The 21,158-nt window shown below is 44.5% G+C and overlaps 1 protein-coding gene across 1 annotated transcript in view; it reads right to left on the bottom strand.

Annotated features, from left to right (window-relative positions):
- Positions 1–21,158, bottom strand: part of RNF17 (ring finger protein 17) — a 170,672-nt gene that overhangs the window by 94,594 nt on the left and 54,920 nt on the right. Inside the window, exons 8-9 of the mRNA XM_074982032.1 lie at positions 16,941–17,230; positions 7,177–7,338 (exon numbers count right to left, since the gene is read on the bottom strand). Of these exons, the coding sequence (XP_074838133.1) occupies positions 7,177–7,338; positions 16,941–17,230 (452 nt within the window). The remainder of the gene's footprint in view (positions 1–7,176; positions 7,339–16,940; positions 17,231–21,158) is intronic.

Below are 21,158 nucleotides of genomic sequence, written 5' to 3'. Positions count from 1 at the left end.
ATTGACCTTGTCCTTACAACACTCCAGCAAGTATGTCTCAGGCCAGGTCTACACTAGACCTTAAAGTCGATCATAGATATGCAATTCCAGCCACAGGAACTGTATAGCTGCAATCAATTTATCTATGATAGACTTACCTGACCATACTCACTAAGGGAGATCAATGGGAGAAACTCTTGCCCTTCGACCTCCCTTACTCCTTGTGAGACTGAGGAATTACAGGGGTTGACTGTTGACCCCGTTAGTTCGATTTCACATGACCCCCCCAATAATGTAAAGTCAAACCCCAGAAGACAGACACTGACTGTGTTGAACTACTGAGTAGTGTAGATGTACACTCAGAACAATATTTTCTTTTATATCTGTCAGGGATCATAACAGACCATGGAATATTTACATTACTTACTATAACTGGTGTGTGCCTGCTGCTAACCAAGGGTTAGACATTGTGTGGATCAACCCCTCTCCTGTAACATCCAGGTAGAGAAACACTTCCCCTTAGCTACATAGCATTTTTCTGGTGGAGACATTTCTGTTGTGGTTGAGAATAGTCTGAGGAGCCTCTGAACATGAGCGCTCCAGGTCTGATGTCTATCCAAAATACCAGGCCACAAGAAAAAGTGTTTAGGCTAGAATGTCTGATTTTGCAGTTAACTCATATGAACAGCTCTGGAAAGGATGGACTGACATTCAGAAGGGAGTCTAGAATTCAAAACTCTTTGGCTCAGGTGGGTGCAACGAGAATGATCTGGGTTACATCTCCTGGTGAATCTTCTCCAAAACTGGTTGTAAGGGAATGGAAGGTAAGGCATACCTCACATGGTTTGTCCAGGGAAGCAGGAGGACATCACCACTGGAGCCCTGCCCTAATGAGGCTCTGAACAGTACAAACTAAATTTCTTGTTTGTCTGAGCCAAGATGTCATTCAGAAGAGAGAGTTTTGTATTTTTCCTTTGTAGTCTCTGAAGAGCTGCCTGCTGAGATTCTCCACTAGATATTTTTACCCACTACTTTGTTAGGTATGTTGCTGAAAGCATGATGTGGTTTCATATGGCACCATAGAGAGAATCTTTTCCATTTGTGCAGTAAGCATTTTTGATTGTGGGACAATAGCTATTTAGTAATACATGCTTTACTCTGTTGGAACAGGTTTCTTTCCTATGTTGGAACCATAGGAGGAGCCACATTCTGAGCTAGAGAAGGCCTGGGTTTGAGTGCAAGGAAAGGTCGTGGTACCACAAGAGTAGATCCAGTCAGAGGATCAGCGGGTGAGGATTACATACTGCAAGCTGAGACTGGTAAGGAAATCAGGTCTGTATGTGCCATGTTGGGATGAAGATAATGTATGCAAGGTCCATGCGCATCTTGTGTATGACTCGTGGGATTCGCACAATGTGTAGGAACCTGTACAGGACAGAGATACTCCATGTCATGAGAAGGGCAGCTCCCTGTGATCCTGATTTGAGATCTGCTCTGGAGCCAAAGGATGATATTTGCAATTCTTTAGCGGTGCAAAGAGATCGATCTGCAGATAACCCCATTTGCAGAAAATTACCCTAATGAAGGTGGGACTTTTCTGCCACTATGCTGTTCTGAGAAATGACAACCGAGCGTCTGCCATGGTGCTCTGGCTGTGATACGTAGGATGTGGTCAGGGTGATGATGTTGCAGATGCACCAATTCCACAATTTGAGAGCTTCAGTGCACAAGATTGTGAGACAGAGCTCCTCCCTGCCAACTACCATACATGCAAGCTGAGATTGGGGTACTGATGCAACATGCAATATTGTTGGCGAGAATGAGCATGATCTTGTTTCATACTGATGGTAGAAAGTGATGGCAAGCACTGGGTGCCATCAAGATTTCCCAGACATTGATGTATAGGCTGAATTCTGGTAGGGACCACTTGCCCTAGACAGTAAGGCAGTCTAGATGAGTACCCCAAGCCTATGAGGGATGTATCCATGGTGAAGACCAGCAAAAGAGGAGAGTGGAGAAAAGTGAGGCCCTCAAATAAGTTTTGGGGTAGTATCTACCATTTTAGGAAGGTGAGCAGCTTTGGTAGAAGAGTGACTCATCTGTATCATAGAACAACTGAGCTGGAAGAGACCTAAAAAAGCTATCCAGTCCAGCCCCCTGCCCTAGGCAGGGCCAAACCCATCAGATCAGCCCTGCCAGGGCTTTGTCGAGCCGAGACTTAAACACCTCCAGGGATGGAGACTCCACTACTTCCCTGGGTAGACCATTCCAATTCTTCACCACCCTCCGAGTGAAAAAGTTTTTCCTAAATGTTCAACCTGGACCTTCCCAACTGCAACTTGAGACCATTGTTCCATGTTCTGCCATCTGTGACCACTGTGAACAGCCTCTCTCCAACAATCTGAAGGCTGTTATCAAGTCCCCCATCAGTCTTCTCTTCTGCAGACTAAAAACAGACCCAATTCCCTCAACCTGTCTTCATAGGTCATATGCTCCAGCCCCCTAATTAGTTTGGTCGCCCTCCGCTGGAGCTTCTCCAGTGTGTCCACATCCCTCCTATAATTGGGGGCCCAGAACTGGACACAGTACGCCAGATGAGGCCTCACCAAAGCCAAATAAAGAGGAATAATTACTTCTCTGGATCTACTGGCAACACTCCTCTTGATGCAACCTAATATGCCATTAGCCTTCTTGGCTACAATGGAACACTGTTGACTCATGTCCAGCTTCTCGTCCACTACAGCTCCCAGGTCCTTTTCTGCAGAACTACTACTAAGCCAGTCGGACCCCAGCCTGTAACAACGCCTGGGATTCTTCCAACCCAAGTGCAGGACTCTGCAATTGTCCTTATTGAACCTCATCAGATTTCTCGTGGCCCAGTCTTCCAATTTGTCTCAGTCACTCTGGACCCTCTCCCTAACCTCCGCTACTACTGTAAGTGTCTATGACAAGACTCATGGGATGGTGGACAGACTAAATGGGAGTATGTCATATTAGTAGAATCTGAGAAAACCCACTGAGAATCTGAGAAAACTTCTGTTGGCAGGAAAAATATTGATATGAAAACATGCATCTTAAGGTCCAGAACTGGTATAATTGCAGCAAAAGTGACCATCTTGAATACTGCATACAGATTTGAGTTTTCTGAGGTCTAAAATTGGGACAAAAATACATGGGGAGAGTTGAGCAGGAGGCAGTAGTTAGAGGAAAAATCCTCTTCCTTGCTATAGAGAGAGAACTGCTTCCAGGACACCTGTCTGAAAGTGGTGGTGTACCTCTAGTCACTATTCCCTCTAATCCTTTGCATCCATGTGCAGAATCAATTTTTATGTACACATGCATCACCAGTAGAAACAAAACCTAGATGCAGGCATTCTGCTAAGCAGCAGGGTGGAATCTGAATCTCTCTTTAGCAGCTGCACAAGTACACAACTTCCAGGGGACACTACCACTAGCTGTAGGAGGTGCTTGAGAGAAATTCCCTGAAGAGGGATGGGGAGGCTAGGAGAGAGAGGGGGGGAGAGAGAGAGAATGGGAATTAAAAAAGGCCAGACAGGCAGATATATATTACTGTTGGTTCTTGTGAGAGGTCAAACCTTCAACCAGAGCTTCAAAACTGGGCTTTGGACATGGAGAGCTGGTTTGCCAGAGATTGAGAGTGTGACACACAGCATCTCTGAGAGCACTATTTGGTCTATGTTCAATATTGCCATTGATTTTGGCAGTGGAAAGTGTGTCACAAGGCCTCTGGCATGGCGTGTAGCACCATCTCTTATTGAGTGGTGTGTAGCTAACTGGCATGTGGAGCATGTCATGAGTCCTTCATGGTATAGAGAACCTTGTCAGTTTTGGATGTAAATAGATGCACCGCACCCTGTCAAATGGGAGCTCTTTGACCCTGAGCTCAAGCTACTTGGGAATTCCCAAGTCTTGTAGCCAGGAGGCCATTTGCATCACAACAGCTGTGGCAGTGGTTCAGCAATGTCCACAGCTGCCTGTAGGACTCTTCAGGCTAACATTTGATCCTTTTTGATGATAAATTGCAATTGCAGAGCTTACATTCTGGCAAGCTGTCAAGGAACTCCCACAGTTTGGCATAACTGGAGTAGATGTAGATGGCCAGGAGTGCTGAATAATTTGTGACACAGAAATAGAGGGTCATAGATGAATATAATTTTCCATCCAAAGAGGTCTAGATGCTAATGTTCCTAATCCTGGGTGTGGACTGAAACTGCAGTTGTTTCATTCCATGTTGATGGTGTCAGCAACAAGCAAATGTTTGCCTATGGCCAAAAAGTATTTTCTGTCTGCATGATTTTAGTGTTGTGGAACAGAGGCAGGTGTTTGCCAATGTATTCCACAGGTTCCATAATCCCCTCAACAACAAGGAGGGCAATTTTGGTAGTAGCTGAGAGTTGCAGAATTTGCAATGTCTGTTGTTTCTCTTGTACTTCCTGCAGTGTGAAGTTTTGGGTAGCCAGCACTTGAACATTTTTTGGAACTATGTGAGGTTATCAAAAGGTGTAGGAATGGGCAATATGACTTCTTCACTTGGTGAGGAGTTGTTGTTGACTTGGGGCGTGTGGAACCATGACTCTCCTCATCTGACAATGTGTTGTCCAAGATTTCAGATGCTGTTTCATTGGTATCAGGTGGGCAAGATCTGATTCCCCATCATGCTGGAGTAGATGGGGAGGCATAATGGTGTCTACAGTTCACCTAAGAGTCCTGTGGTGGCCAGTGCATGGAACAAGGTGGAGATGGGCCATGGTTTCCATAACCTGGGCCAAGGTGAGCAGGTTTAATACTGGGGGGCTCCCAAGAAGGCCTCTTTTCTGTCAGACAGCAGAGTTGGCAGAGAATCTATCATGCCAGCTTACTTCTACTTTGATGTTTGTGCAAGAGGGAAAAGGAGGTAAGGAAGGATGGTTAGGTCTACAGCTATATAACTGATTGGTGCCAAGGAGCTGAGATTGGGGTACTGATGCAACCTCAAATGTCCTTGTGGTGGAAGAATTGTGTTGGTGCCAGCAATTGCTAAGTTATGTGCTGTTTCTCTTGATGACTGACAGCATCAACAAGTGAATTCAGCTGTGGGTGGAAGAATAAGAAAGTATTTTCTGTCTGCATGTCTATTGGTGGAGGGAACAGAGGCAAGTGTTTGCCAAACGGTCTCCTTAATTGGAGGAGCCAGCCCAATGGGTTCAGAAGGTTGTAAGATGTCCAGTGATAGGATATCAGATCTTCTGTACTGGGATCTGTAGCTAAGATGTCACTCTCTATAGATGATCCCGATAATGCCTGTCGTCAGCAAACAGGGAAAGTGAAGGAGGAGCAACTGTTTCATCTGTGAGGAGAATAAGACAGCATTTAGGATAATCAGATCCAGTTCAACTATTTCTTCTTCCCCATAATCACAAATCCAGCAGCTGGCTAGCATATGACAAGTACAGTTTGCGTACAGATGTGGGAACTCAGAGATCCCAGTAATACCAGCAGAAAGGGTCAACCAATCATGGGGACCTGGTGCATGAACACCTGTATAGTTATATTTAGGTAGACAGAACCCAGATCTTCTACCTTTCTCGGGTCTTTCCTACTCCACATACACTAAGACAGTGGTTTGTCTGGAGCTTCCAACTCAGACCACGAAAAGGTAAGTTCCTTCACAAATGACAGAGACTTCTGTACTGGCAGAGGGATGCTCCTGATCACAGAGAATACAGGGGAAAACTTCATTTTCTTGAGGCAGATTCTTCTTCTTGTATCTCAATAACCTTGAATAAGGATGGACTTGAAAGAAACAGGAATTAAAAATGGGGACAGGTGAAGATGCTGTTTGGAAAGATGAAGGTTTTGGACCTTCCCAGAGCACAGGGGTTTTCTTCTAATTGGGATCACTTGGATCCAGAGGGTTCTATCAGGTTTTGTCCATTTCAAGCCTGGAGTTCTTAAACTGTGCTGGTGGGTCCTGATCCCTTGTTTTAAGCATTGTCACTAGAGTTGATACTGGTGGAGCCTTATATCTTTAAGGCATGATCTCATGTTGAAGAGGTTTGTGTATTATGTGGTGGTTAGAACAAACTGGAGAGTCATCTGTCCACTTTGCCCTTTATGTCCTTGATTAGCACCACAGAGGGGGGAAAAAAACTGTGGTGGTATGGACAACTGGAATTTTAAAAAGGTGCGTCAATCTCAGGAGCATGCAGCACGTGTACCCGAGTGGAATACACAGAGGCCATCACTTTAAAAAGAAACTGATGTAGGCTGCAAACAAACCGCTTTGTAAAAAAATTAAGGTTCAAATAAAAATCAATGGCTATATTATTTCCTTTATAAAAACTCTACAGTTTAAAAAATCCAAACATGAAAATATCTAGTAATTAACAGTTAAGGAATCCAGTATGTTCCTCACTGTCATACACTTATTCAACTGATAACTGCAACCAGATTTTACATCAGCCACCAAACAACTGTTTTTGCACATTTTAGGAAGCAAACTGTCAAATACTGACTTGCTAGATGATAAAATCCCTGTTATTATTCAACCTTATCATTCTATTCTGGTTCTTTTAATACTTTCATTACTATTCAACATAGGAACTTTCCTGAAGTGCATTAAATGATGTGACCAACATCGATCACACATGGACAAGGGATAGATCTAATATATTTTGGACTTCTTTAACTGCTGCCAGATTTCCAGAGTTAATTAACCATACAAAAGGAAGGTTGCACCCATGACAGAGTATGTTGTTTACACACTAAATGAACAAATTGGATCTAATATATTTTCAGTTCACGTAGTTTAAAAAAAAGGTCACACCCAGTTAATGACTATATTCACATTGTAAATCCATAACCAGGGACATACAACTTTTAGGATTTTCAAGCGTACAAAGCACTCAACTGTTGCTCAAGCTAAGAGAAGCTCTGTGCTCCAGACTTTCTGAAGATCAGGCCACTTTCACTTACGTGACTTAATATGTACCTGAGTGCATAACTATAAAAAAAAATATGAAAATGTGTTCTGTCTCTCTTGCAGTTCAGTAGTGACTCACCAGAGCAACAATCATTCCAGATCTATAGGATAAATTCACTAGCCAAACACTTAACTAATGGAGAATAAAAATCATGAAACTATAATCAGATATTGCAATATGGAATTTTAGATTATTCATTTGAAAACTGACTTACCTAGTTCCAAAGTGTCTGAAGGACTAACGTATGAACTCTTATTGTTACAAAAGTGACTCAGCTTTTTTCCCAAAAAGATAGCAATTTTCCTCTGTGAATATCTCCGAATATAGAAATGGCACGGGTTTATTACATGGCTGACAAAAACTAATTCTTCAGCCTCTGTGTAGAACAGTTCAGAAAACAGTATACATGAAACATCTACTGATAACCAACTGATATCTCACCAATGTGAGAGTTTTATTTACAATTAAGTAAAATATTAATAAGTACTGATTAGTCACACTGACACTTTTGAAAGGTACACGCTATCAGCAAATAACCTACCTACCATTCTTTCAGTCTAACTACAGTCACCCCCTTTTCCCGATGATGTGCTCTTCTGAAGAGTGCTCTGAAAAAATAAGAGTTTAGTACTTCTAGAGACAAATTGGGTTGGAAAGAATTACCCACCATCTGTTAGCAAGAGGACTGAACCTACTACAAACAAGAGTGAAAAATAATTGATCTGCCATGCCATCTCCTGCAAAATAATTGTATCCAATAAGACTCAAGCTTTAATGTAACTTTTTACTATTCCTATAACTTTTGCTAAATCTTTTTTTTCCTCTTCTAGGAAGAAGTATATCTTTCCTGTCATTATTTGTGTCTGTTTCCTCTTTTCACCACTCTTTCACACTTACAGAACATTTCTCTTTCTTTCCGTCCAACTGCTCTCTACTTTTCCTCCTACATTGTCTCTGTCTAGGGCTTATTACTAGCTAGCAGAATACATCAACTAGTAGGAGCTTCCATCATGGATCAGACCCCTATTGTGCTAGATGCTGTATAAACACAAAAAGGTCCCTTCAAAGAATTTGTAATCCAAATTACTTCTTAAAATCTCTCTCATAACAATTTACACCCACTAACTCAGTTTGAACAAGTAGGTATGAGTGAGATACCCGACATAAATATAAGAAAGAATTTGGGAAGTGTGTCCTTTAGAGATTATTTGCATGAAAATGCAAAGGTGTGCATATGCAATGCCTTTAAAACAAAACCTAATGGGTAGCAGGTGAAGCAATGAGGTCTCATGTATTGTAAACAACATGTTGTTGCAAAGTCACAATTTATGCTATCGCTGAGTGTAAGAATTGTGGAGTCTCAGCAATGCTTGAACTTGTTGTGGGGGTACACGGCAGTCATTGCTGCTGTGTAAGGTATGGATCACACAGGGCTTCCTCCATCAAAGCACTGTGAGGTTTAAAGGGAAAGGATAGTGGTTGAACCAACTGGCAGGGAGCCTTTTGGCTATACAGCTGTAAGACTGGTTTGCCAAGTTCTCCCCCCCACTCCATGTTCAAAGACAGATCTAAAGCTGGGTCTATTGTTATTTTGTGAGGCTCCACCTTGGTGGATACTGAGATGCTGTGGCTAGGCCCAGAGCTGAATACCACTATGAGCTGAAATCACTGAGAGCTGAAGCCACAAACAGCCTACAGCAAAACCCACAAGACATCAGGAAAACATCTGGCAGAGCACAGTGGACAGGTGGCTGTCAGGAGTGACTGGCGGGCAGCCAGTAGGTGAAGCAGCAGGTGGCCAGCAGGGCAGCTGGGAGGGGTAAGCAGAATGCCAGACCAGCACAAAGATGGCATTGCCGCAGGCTCAATGAGGGAATGCATCAGGGTGATGTGTCATAGCCTACACGGACTGGACAGAGTTGTAAGTGGGACACAGAGAAAGTCTGGCTGTGTGGACTGGATCCTTACAGTATTGGACTAGTGAGCCTGAGAGGCAAAGGACACTGCTCAAGCCATTTGATCTGGGACAGTTACTTGAGGGTTGGTTATGAACTCTGGGTGTGGTATTTTCCCAAGCTTATGTCATAAAATTTTTCTGCCTCTTTCATTAAAAATTTCTTTTCTATACTCAGACTCGGTGCTTGTGAGTGGAGAAGCATTGCCTCTCTGAGATGCCCAGGGGTGTGTGAATTTTCCAGGCTATGGGTGGGGGCTCAAGCCGGTTCTATGTGAGATGGATGAAAAGGAACCCTAGATGTTGAACCTGGCCCTGGTTCCAGCTGACTACTTCTGGCAGAAGGGTTACATTAAAAAAAAAAAAAAAAAAAGTCAGGGGAATGAACTTGCAGAAGAGGGCCCTCACTGTCCATGGTCAACACTGATGAGGAGCCAAACACTTCTACCAGCTACTGAGAAAGCAGAGAGCAATGTGATGTCCTTGGAAGTTTTCCGTAGCTTCCATTTAGATAGTGTCTGATAATTACTAAGCTCACTTGGCTAATAATTCTACTATCTTGCTTTACCGATGCTCTAGCTTTGAAAAAAGCAGCTCAGTGAAGATAATCTGTCACTTTCACTGTTGCCTATAAAATTTCACATTAGCAGGGAAAATTAAAACAACTGTACCCACTTTCATTGCAGCCTAAGAAAGCCATGAACAGATGAAGCACTAGAAGTATACTAAGAATTAGAGAAGAGCAGTACACTGGTTTACATGTCATTCACTTTTGGGGAAGGGAAAAAACAACTTACTCATTGTGCTAAATTTTCATCTTAAAAATTAACATTTCAAGCTGTCTCTTCATGATTATACTTATACTATCAACTTATTTAATAAAGACATGTGTAATTATTTAGAGATGACAGTTACTCTGCTGTACCTCAGAGGGTGCATCTACACTACTGCTCCTTCGAAGAGGGCATGCTAAGCAGACAGGTCGGAGGAGGCTAATGAGGTGCTGCAATGCACATGCAGCACCTCATTAGCATAACGGCTGCCACAGGAACTTCGAAGCTGCTAACTTCGAAGCACTAACAGGCAGTGTAGCCGTGGGTGCATTGAAGTATGCACCAAACTTTGAAGTTCCCTTGCTCCCAACAGTAAGGGAGCTTTGAAGTTTGGCACGTACTTTAAAGTGCCCGCACCTAAACTGCCTGTCAGTGCTTTGAAGTTAGCAGCTTCGAAGTTTCCGTGGCAGCCATCATGCTAATGAGGTGCTGCATGTGCATTGCTGCACCTCATTAGCCTCCTCCAAGCTGTCTGCTTAGCATGCGCCCTTTGAAGGAGACTAGAGTAAATGCACCTGCAGTAAACAGTACACTGTTTACAGTATGCTAACTCTGATTTTAAGAAGATAAGCAGTAGTTAATTAGCAGGTTTGTGCATGTGATCAAAGCAAGAGATCACCATCCTTTTCCCAAAAAGAGTCAAACAAAATGAGTCAAATCAGTGAGAACAAGAACAGCTAAAATATTTGCATTCTATAAAGGTTAATTATGTTGTAGCATCAGCTTTAGTGAAATATGCTGTAGGTATCTTGGCAATCCTAACAAACATAAGAAAACCATTAAATAAAAAAATTGGACAATATTTTTAATATTTTCCTGTTTAGCTTTAGAATAAGCGGACAAGGAGAAAAAGAATCTGAAAATAACTAGATAGCTTCAGGTACTGGGTCAAAGTAGGAAAAAAAAAACCTCTTACATATTTTATCATAAATCTGGAACCTACTCCCCCCTAACTTGATCATCCAGGTATGGCAAGAGATGAATTCCTCCTGTAAGACCTGGGCTACGTCTACACGTGAAGCCTACATCGAAATAGCTTATGTCGATGTAGCAACATCGAAATAGGCTATTTCGATGAATAACGTCTACACGTCCTCCAGGGCTGGCAACGTCGATATTCAACTTCGACGTTGCACGGCACCACATCGAAATAGGCGCTGCGAGGGAACGTCTACACGCCAAAGTAGCACACATCGAAATAAGGGTGCCAGGCACAGCTGCAGACAGGGTCACAGGGCGGACTCAACAGCAAGCCGCTCCCTTAAAGGGCCCCTCCCAGACACAGCTGCACTAAACAACACAAAATACACAGAGCCGACAACTGGTTGCAGACCCCGTGCCTGCAGCATGGATCCCCAGCTGCTGCAGCAGCAGCCAGAAGCCCTGGGCTAAGGGCTGCTGCCCATGGTGACCATAGAGCCCCGCAGGGGCTCGAGAGAGAGCGTCTCTCAACCCCTCAGCTGATGGTCGCCATGGCAGACCCCGCTATTTCGAAGTTGCAGGACGCGCAACGACTACACGGTCCCTACTTCGACGTTGAACATCGAAGTAGGGCGCTATTCCTATCCCCTCATGTGGTTAGCGACTTCGAAGTCTCGCCGTCTAACGTCGAAGTTAACTTCGAAATAGCGCCTGGCGCGTGTAGCCGTGATGGGCGCTATTTCGAAGTTAGTGCCACTACTTCGAAATAGCATGCACGTGTAGACACGGCTTCGGTGTCACTATAGTCATGTATTTCATAAACATGCACGACTCAAAGACAAGTCACAAGGGAATACTGTGTACTGATTATGTTGACCTGACACACAAATCACAGAAACCTCTGGTGAAACAGGAAAATGACCACCTGTAGTAAGTATCCTGATGATAGAGGGCAAACAAGCTAGTCATGATTCAAAGCAGAGAAAATAGTAGAAGGCAACTATGCAGAAACTCATGTCTTTGATATACTTGTTGGGACTGCAGAGATATAGGATAAGTGTCACTTGAGTGTTAGCAAATACGAGGAATAGAATTCCTTCTCCTGATTCTGCAAGGTAGGGGAACCTCCCCTATAGCTGGCAAAACAGATTGTGAACCTACTAAAGGAACAAACCAAAGGTAATATGAGGAATCCCTGAAAAGTGAGAGGATAGTAGGGTGGGAAGGGGAAATGGACAGAAACTGGATGGCATAATCCGATCCCACAGTGCTTGGGGACCCAGTTTATCCAAGGTTGTCTCCCAAGCACCACAGAAGTAAGACAAGCATATATCCTAACTGCAGATAGAGTCAGGAACTCCAAGACTGGAATATTGCTTTCAATACGCAAATCAAAATGAACGAATGCTTGAACCTGGCAGAGGATGGGTTGGCTGTTTTATACTGGACCCAGAAGGCCTCCCCCTCTGTTACTGATGTCCCATCCTAGAGACATCTTGTTGCCTAGTGGAGCAGGATGACTGGTGGAACCATCAATGAAGGCAGCACTACTACTGCTCTTGATAACCTCCATAATGCTCTCTTTTAATGGCTGGGATATAAACTTCTACAGGTTCCACCTCCCTGGTCCAGCACGGTTGGGACCTGACTGGTTCCAAACAAGAGAATCTGCCAGACCAGGAGAGGCTTCCTGTCACCAGCCCTGAACCACTAACATCCTGCCCCCAGCCCCACTGAGCTGCTCCCCTATCTGGTTATGTGTGGGCAACCTGGCCTAGGCTGCTGCTGGAGTGCCCACTCTTACTGCTTAGAGCTACCGTGGGACACCAACTCCAGCTCAGCAGGGCTGCTGGGGATGTGGATCTGGCTTCATAGGGCTGACAGAAGCTAGCTCCAGCCTGGCCCCAGACCCAGCTGCGGCCCTGCGGAACTGCTGAAGGAAGCCAGCTCCAGCCCCGCGCAGCTGTCCCAGTCCTGCAGCGCTGCCATGAGAATGCAGTGCTGGTTCTGACCCCAGCTCCAGCCCCATGGGGCTGCGTGAGAATATCAGCCCAGGCCCTGTGCAGCTGCTGCCACCCACCACTGGGAAGCTGGGGGACATGGGCTGGAGCTTGCTTTACTGCATGGGTCTCTGGTCCAGGAGCATTCCTGATCCTGCCAGACAAGGAACGTTGACAGACCAGAGAATGCTGGTTTTAGGAGGTACTACTACTACTCCTCCTCCTCCTCTTCTAACCCGTACTGAATGCAATCTAGACTGGGAATCATTAAAGGAATGAAGTGCTTTCTCAGCTTCCACAGAAAATAAAACCCATTCCATCAAAAAGTTAGTCATTCATCCTCTCTTGGACTTCCAGGGTTATGCTGCAAGGCTGCAGTTACAACTGATGCCATAAATGCTGGGAAAAGAATGTGCCCTGCCCAGTGCTGACTGCAAAATGTCTTGGCCACTAGATGGCCTTCTACTAATACACCCTTAAAAATCTTCCAGACTGAGAAGTTATCAGTAAAACTGGGCCTGGCTTACCAATTGAAGTCATAATTAGACAACAGTGCTTCTTTTATATAGAAAGCTACTTTTGCTGGGACCAACAACTAGATATTATCCATCATTGTATGGTGTTCTCCTGAATAAACTCAGCCTGAATGTCCACAACTGTAGCCCTCCATTTCAGGAGATCCCAATAAGACTTAAAATTCTTAAGCACAAGAGAAAAGGAATATGGCACTAAGGAGTTGTCCATGAGGGCCAATGGAGCCTCTTGTGGCACCAATGCCCTTGCAAGCATAGTTCAGGTTGAACCATCTCAGAGTGCAACTAATGTCTCCTCCTACAATATAGGTAGCTCAAGAGGGGACACTATGGGTAGGATTTCAGACTTTACCTGGAGGACCAGGAATCCTATCAAATAAATGTCCCAAGAATGCCAAGGAGGCCATAGGAGACAAGGCTAGGACACGGATGGTCATTAGACCCCATGCCAAGAGCTCCTATGCCTACTACAGGAGTGATGCCAATCTTTGTACCAGTGGTGAGCCACAGGAGCTCTGGGACATTTTTGTAAGCTGTGTTTGAAAGCAATGGTGAGGGAGAAAATGTTTCCCATCTTGCTGAACACCCCAGATGTCATCTAATGGCAACACAGACGCCACTGCTCATGAAGTAAGCAAGCAACTAGCTTCATCTGAATGCCAATATGCAGGACACAGGGAGGATGGTAGAGTGGCAGGTGGTTTGAAAACTACTAAGGACATCACACTCACAGTTGGCATCAGAACAGATGTAGGTACCAAAGTTGGGCCTGGAACTGATTAGGCAGATGTATCACCATTGGTACTAAAAACAGTCCAGTAAAACTGTTTCATATCCAGCATTCTATTGTCTGGAACTCTCACCGGTGTTCTAACCGAAAGTAAGTTTTACGTATATTTTCCATAAGTACAACACAGTGAAGGTAAATACAAGTACACCAAACACAGTATAAGTTTACAGTGTACAATAATACTACTGCTGTTAGTAAATACAATGTTCTGCGTACGTTTGTTTCTTAAGATCTAATATTGTTTTTCTTTAGTGTTATACTTTTCTAGGTATACCCCTCTATTCACCAGAATATTTGAATATCCGGTAACCTCCTGGTCCTGGGACTGCTGAATATGAAAGAGTTTACAGTATCTGCACTGACAGACTGCTCAGTATCTAGGGATATGCAGATCTCAGTTACGCACTCTGGGCTCTGGACAGTGCAGACAATGGTGCTGATGAGAGAAAGAACTCTCACTCTATCAGGTAGTGATGAGGACACAGTACAAGCTGCTATGGCAGCTGAATGGCACTGAATTACTGGAGAATCAGAAATGGAGAGGCAGAGACGGTCCAATGCTGCCATGCAGGCCAATGGTATAGACCAATGCTTTTCCACTGGAGTGCCATGAGAACTGTCAGAGTGTGCTGTGAAATTGTCAATATCCCCTTGCTGTGGCTCTTGCTGAGCTGCGGTTGTGGGAGGGGGCAGAGGGATTGAAGACCCCATGCCAGCCGGGGCCCAAGCAGCAAGGCTGCCTGAGTCCCAGCTGTTATGGGTTTCATCAGTCCCCCTGCCCCCTGTCCCACAGTGGTTCTCTGCACCATGAGAGGAAGTGCTGCTTCCTGGCCCAAACGAGCTGGTGGGGAGCCTGCCCCCCCCTCCCTGCTATGGTAAGGGAGAGTGAAAGAAAGAGAGGGTAGCCTGTTGGAGCTGGGACTTGGTTTAAATGCCACATCCTGGCTCCAAGGGCTGGTGGGGAGGAGAGCCTGCTTTCAGTGGTTACTTGTTTACTCAACATCCTAGCACGGCATTGAGCAGATTTTGAAAATGTGTCTGTACTCGCCATCGAAGACTGTATTCTGTGGTGGGTTTGAGACACTAATGCATTTGATCCTTGTTTAGCTAGTTTTATACACTACTACATTGCAAACCTCTCTAGTGAGATGTAACCACAGTAAATGTAAGAACGTGTGAAGTATATGTGGCATGGAGCAGTCAATTAGATGAAAAAAGTGGATGTGCTGTGGAATTTTTTGTCCCATTTGAGTGTGCTATGTTACCAGAAAGGTTGAGAACCACTGGCATAAACAGTACAGATATCAGTGCTCTCACTACCAGACTCAATAAACAACTCTCGGATTATATTGACATCAATGGTACAGTATCTAGATACCAGTTTGAGATCTGGAAGTAGTGAAAGGGCCCAGCACTATCTTGTACGCCCAAGTAATCCTGATGGCAGCCTGTATTCATCTTAGAAGAGGACTCTCTCTCTCTCTCTCTCTCCCCACCCTGGAATAGCTCTAGTCCATCTTCTGAAAACTTTTCATTGGAGGATTAAGGGAAGAAAAAAATTTTCCTTCTTTTAACAGGGTCAGGCCAGCAGACCCGAAGCGGAAGGGTGAAAGGCAGCCCAGGACACAGCCTGGCCTAGGGGAAGAACAGAAAGAGTTAATTAAGCTCTCAGGTGGAGGCTATAGGGTTTGGTGGCAGGCAATCAGTTAACAAGGACCAGCTAAGCTGACTGCCAGCAGGCTTAAAAGCAGCTGAGGCAAACAGAGCTGGTGGGGAGAAACAGATGGGTGGTGGAGTCCAAGAGATCTCATGAGGGAGATAAGAAGCCAAAAGCAGGTCAGGAAGCAAGAGTCCCTAAAAGAGAGCTAGGGAGGGAAGAGTGGTGGGACTCCCCTCCCCCAGTGAGGCAGACAGATCTGGCAGTGAGAGAGGAGGGAAGGAGACTGGCCACCGACCAGAATTGCCAGGGTAGATGCAGTCCAGACCCTATAGTCCAGGTACAGAGGCAAGGGACCCATTCCAAGACAAAAAGGAGCACCCTGACACACCACCTAGAAGCAACAGTCAACTTCTAGGCCTGAAACATCTCACATCAGCTCTCAAGTTCTCTTTGGCACAAGATCATCTAAGAAGGTCCCCAGTGCTGAACCAGATCTCAGGGCATGCTCCAGAAGGTGCAAAACTCTTGCCACCTGCATTCTCTTTTACAAGCAACTTACAGAGAAAAGCTCATTTATTTAATTTGCTCCTCCCTAAGGCACAATAAGCTCTGTGTACGGGGGACACTATTAGGGATAGACAACCCACATAACAAGCAATGTTTTAAGCCTGTTGAAGGCATCCCAGCCAGCTTAAGTATTAATTAAGCCTAAAAAGTAGCATTATAACTGTTTACTAGTTAGATACAGCAATATCCCAAAATACTGCCATACAGAACGCACACAGTGAAATAACACAAAAGAAAGCTCCAACTGAAGTCACAGGCCCTGAGAAAGAACTGAGAGGTGTCAAGGATGGAACTGCCCTTTAACTGCAAGATGAGCTATGGACCACAGGACTCAAGTGGTGCCCCTCTATGTACTGTGAGGCAAATTTCTCTGGCTTCAGTGCACAGAGCATGCCCACATAGAAGGGGAATATACATCTGTTATCACTTGAAGAACTAGAAATAGCGTAAGAGACATATTGGTGACTGGTTACAGCAAGATACTAGCTTGAATTAAGGCCCAGACTGACCAATCTCCAGAAGCTAGTAACCTATACTCTGAAGGTGATGGCTAAAGAAGTCAATGGAAACCATCAAGATCAAGAACCCATACATCTTAGAACGTGAATGGAAAACAGAAAAAGCAAGCAGAACATGAAGGGGAATGCTAAAAAGGAAAGTCTTAACAGACTAATTTAAAATATTATATTCATAAATTCAAATTAATAGTAAGCAACTCACTTTCCTGGTCATCTTCCATGATTTCCTCAATTATGACATCTGGACCGGACATCATTTGGGGTAAAGTCAGAATAGTTTTTTGAGAGGACGTTGTAATTAATTTATAAAGCTGGACATTTTTCACTTCTGTATGCACATCAAGTTCTTGCTGTGTAAGGGTCTCTGCTTCATTATCTCTAAAAAGTGTTGTAAATTTATTCTCATCTATTGACATGTAAGTGTCACAATCTGATATGTCTCCCTGATTACTGCTTGTCAGAATGCTTTTTCCAACATCTCCAGGACAATGTCTGTTTGGAGAAATATTAACTTATTCAGGTTTCATTTCACAGAAGGGTAGCAGTAATCCAGAATGTTTAACAATCACAATTATGAGAAAAGACACCAGAACTTATTCGCAAGAACCAAATTAGCATTTTTTGTATTAATACAATTAAAAGTAATCTTCTAAAAGTTCAGGATACCCATATTACCTACTAAAAAGGTTCAAAAACAACAAAGCAATAAAGCAACAATTTTTTCAAGACAAAGATAGGAAAAAAATCCTCCTCATGTCAACCACTGATCCTCAAACCCCCCAAATCCCTAACATGCAATGCTCAACACAGCCTTACTCCCCTACAAAACTATCAAAAATAGAGCTATACTTTATATCACAAGCTTGCCCAGAAATCAATAGTTCCTCAGACCTGAACAGATCCTAAAATCTCCACCCTTTACAAAAAGATGACTGCTATGTTTCAAAAAGAGAGTTACCTTTCTCTGTATCAGGTGTCTTCAAGATGTGTTGCTCAGGTATATTCCATATTACATGTGTGCTTGCCACATGCACTGGTGCTGGAAGCTTTTTCCCTCAGTGGTATCTGTAGGGACTGGCTCCAATGCCCTCTGGAGCAGTTGCTTGCATAGCCTGGTATACGGGCACTGCTCTTTTCCCCCACCCTCAGTTTCTTCTTGCCAGAAACTCTGACAGTGGGAAAGGAGGACAGGTTATAAGAATGGGTATGAGCAACAAATCTTGACGAACACCAGTTATAGAAAAAGGTAACCGTCTTTCTTCTAGGGCTTGATCATGCCCATTCCATATCAGCAGACTCCCAAGCAGTAGTAACAGAGGCAGAAAGGACTGCACGGACATGGAGATTACAACCCGGCACAATCATTGTCCTGACTGATGGCATAACATGCCATGAATGTGTGAAGAGAAGACAATGCAGAAGCTCTACACATGTCCTGTATAGGGATGTATACCAGGAAGGCTGGCAAGGAGACCTGAGCTCTAGTCAAATGGGCTCTGACGATTGTTGGCACTGGGACAGGGAAGCAGTGTCCTTTTATAGCAAAAAGTTTATGCCGCTGGAAATCATCTGTGAGGAAACCAGAAGGCCCTTTGCCTATCCATTCTGGCAACAGAGAAATGAACTGATTTATGGAAAGGCTTGGTACGTTCCAGGCAAAAAGTCAAAGTCCTCTGGATGTCCACTGCATGCAAATGCCACTCTGTTCACTGGTCTGGCTTTGGGACAGAACACAGGGAGGAAGAAATCTTAGTTCATATGGAAGATATATACCTTCTTTGGTAGGACAGCCAGATTGGGAGGGGGGGTCTTACAGAATACACAATCTTATAGAAGATTGTGTATTGCAGCTCTGAGATCAAAGCTTTCATGACAGGTGGGAATGGGATCAGGAGACCAGAGGCTCAAAGGACAGGCATGACCCAGGAGAGAACCAAGTTAAGATCCCACTGTGGGATAAGAGACCAGACCAATGAGAAGAGTCTCTTGAGGCCTCTCAAGAATATGACCACTACATCATAAGAAAGCACCGTTTGACCCCAAATCAGTGAGCAAAAGGCAGAGAGGGCCACAAGATACACTTTAAGGGAAGAAAGAGTATGCGAGACCACGAGTCCTCAGATGCAGCCTGTAGTCCAAGACAGAGTGTACAGAATGCAAGCGAAAGAGATTCCACACTTCAATATCTAGCGGGAAAACCTTGTCCATATGGCCAGGTCAGTCTGATTGAAGGTTTTCTATTTCCAAGGAGGACTTGTTAGACCTCCCCAAGCAGCTTCCATGCCAAGTGGTGGACGGACGCCAGTTTAGGGTGTAAGAGCCAACCATGGTCCCTGAAACAGCAGGTCCAGATGGCTGAGTAGAAGCCAGGGAGAAGCTGTGGCCAGTTTCATGGATGTGCCAAACCAGTGCTGACAAGGCCATATCTGGGCAATTATGATAACCTTTACATTGTATCTCTTGATCTTTGCTAGTACACTGCTGATTATAGGGGTCAGAGGGAACATGTACATCAGGCTCCCCAACTACAACAACAGGAGGAAGACATCAGAGAGGGAGTCCTTATTCTTGGCAAGATCTCAACAAAACCACTGGCATTTTCTGTTTTCCCTGGTGATGAACAAATCTATTTGGAGAGTTCTCCACCACTGGAAAATCATGCAAGCCACTTCTGGGTGCAGCAACCACTTGTGATCAACTTTCCCTGTAAGCTGTGCATTTGTGCAGCCACTCAGGAGAGATTCAAATGCCAACCAGCTAAATTAGCAGAGTGCTCACAGCTACATTTTTTTTTCTACTGGTGGTGCACATTCACATGTCTTGCTGCACATAAAATATTTATGCTGCACACGGATGAAAAAATTAGCAGGAACATTGCTCATTAGGAGAGGAGAAGTCGTTGCTGAGATGATCTGTCAGTGTTCTTGATGTCAAGGGGATGACATGTTAGGTGGATGTTGAGGCTGATGAAATCCCAGAGATAGAACGCCTCTTTCCAGAGAGCTGCCAAATGCACTCTTGCCCATTGATATGTAACATCGACTTGCTATTGTACATTAGGGCTCTCACTACCTTTGCCTGACAGGCCAGGTAGGAAGATACCACATGCCAACCAGATTGCCCTGTGCTCTTTAACATTTATATGAAGAGTTGTCTCATCCAGAGACCATATATACTGCATTTGAAGACCTCCAAGATGGGCATCTCAGCTGATGTCAGGTGTGTCTGATACCACTCACTGGATTGAGGGGGGGATATTGAACAGAACTCCCTCCAGGTCCTTCTCCTGACTAGTCCACCTCTGCAGCAAAATAAGCATCGCCAGAGGGATGGTAACAATCTTCTCCATGTGATCCCTGGACTAAGAACAGACTGATCAAAGCCACTGCTCCAGGAGCAGCATTCAGAGCAAGGCATGGTGGACAATGTAGGTGCACGCTACCCTGTGGCCAGCAGACACAGGCAGATCTTGGCCATCCTTGGGTGAACATGGATACTATAGCAATAAGGTCTGGCGGGACCTGAAACCTGTCTAGTTACAGGAACACTCTCAAGCAAGTGGAGCTGAGCAATGCTCCAATGAATTCTATCTTTTGTACTAGAACTAATGTTGACTTTTTGTCATTCACCCATAAATCCTGGGAGCACCACATGGCTTACAGTATTGCGATGTCTCTTTGGACTGGAAACCTGGAGCTGCCTTTGACCAACAAATCATTGAAGTAAGGCTAGACCTACATCTCCAGCACATGAGGTAAGCTGTCATCACACCATGTTTTGGTAAACATTCTTGGTGCTGTAGCCAGGACAAACAGGACGACTACAAATTGGTAGTGATCAGTGTAAATCAGAGGAAGTGTCTGTGTCCCGGTAAGAGCATTGCATAGAAGTGTGTCTTTCAGGTTGAGGACAGCATAACAGTCTCATGGAACTAGGGAGAGACTGGTAGAGGTTAGAGAGACTATGCTGAACTTCAGCTTCTTTAAGTACCTGCTGAGGTCTTCAGGTCCAGAATGGGATGGAGACCAGCTTTGACCTTTGAGATTAAAAAGCATTGGGAATAAAACTCCCTATTCCTGTATACAAATCTCAGCCGCATCCAGCTGCAGTAAGTCTTGAACCATCTGACAAAGAGACTCTCACGAGAAGGTTCTCTGAAGAGGGATATGGAAAGAGGCGAGATGGAGGATATGGTACTGTGATACCCTGTTCAGGGCCCAGCAATCTAAGGTTATAGCAGTCCCTGAGGGGAGGAAAAAAGGAGGCTGGAAAAAAAATTGGGGAAAACAGATCCAAGGAACAGTCTGGTAAGTCATCATTAGGCATACCCTCAATATCGTTTCTTGGCTCCCTGTTTGGTTTGAGCCCAACTGGGCACAGAGTGGAGGCTGGTGGCTCAAACAGCCCTTGTAGCCCTTAG

The sequence above is a fragment of the Carettochelys insculpta genome, chromosome 1 (genome assembly GCF_033958435.1).
Source record: "Carettochelys insculpta isolate YL-2023 chromosome 1, ASM3395843v1, whole genome shotgun sequence".
NCBI classification, from domain to species: Eukaryota; Metazoa; Chordata; order Testudines; family Carettochelyidae; genus Carettochelys; species Carettochelys insculpta.
This window is presented reverse-complemented; position numbering and strand designations above follow the sequence as displayed.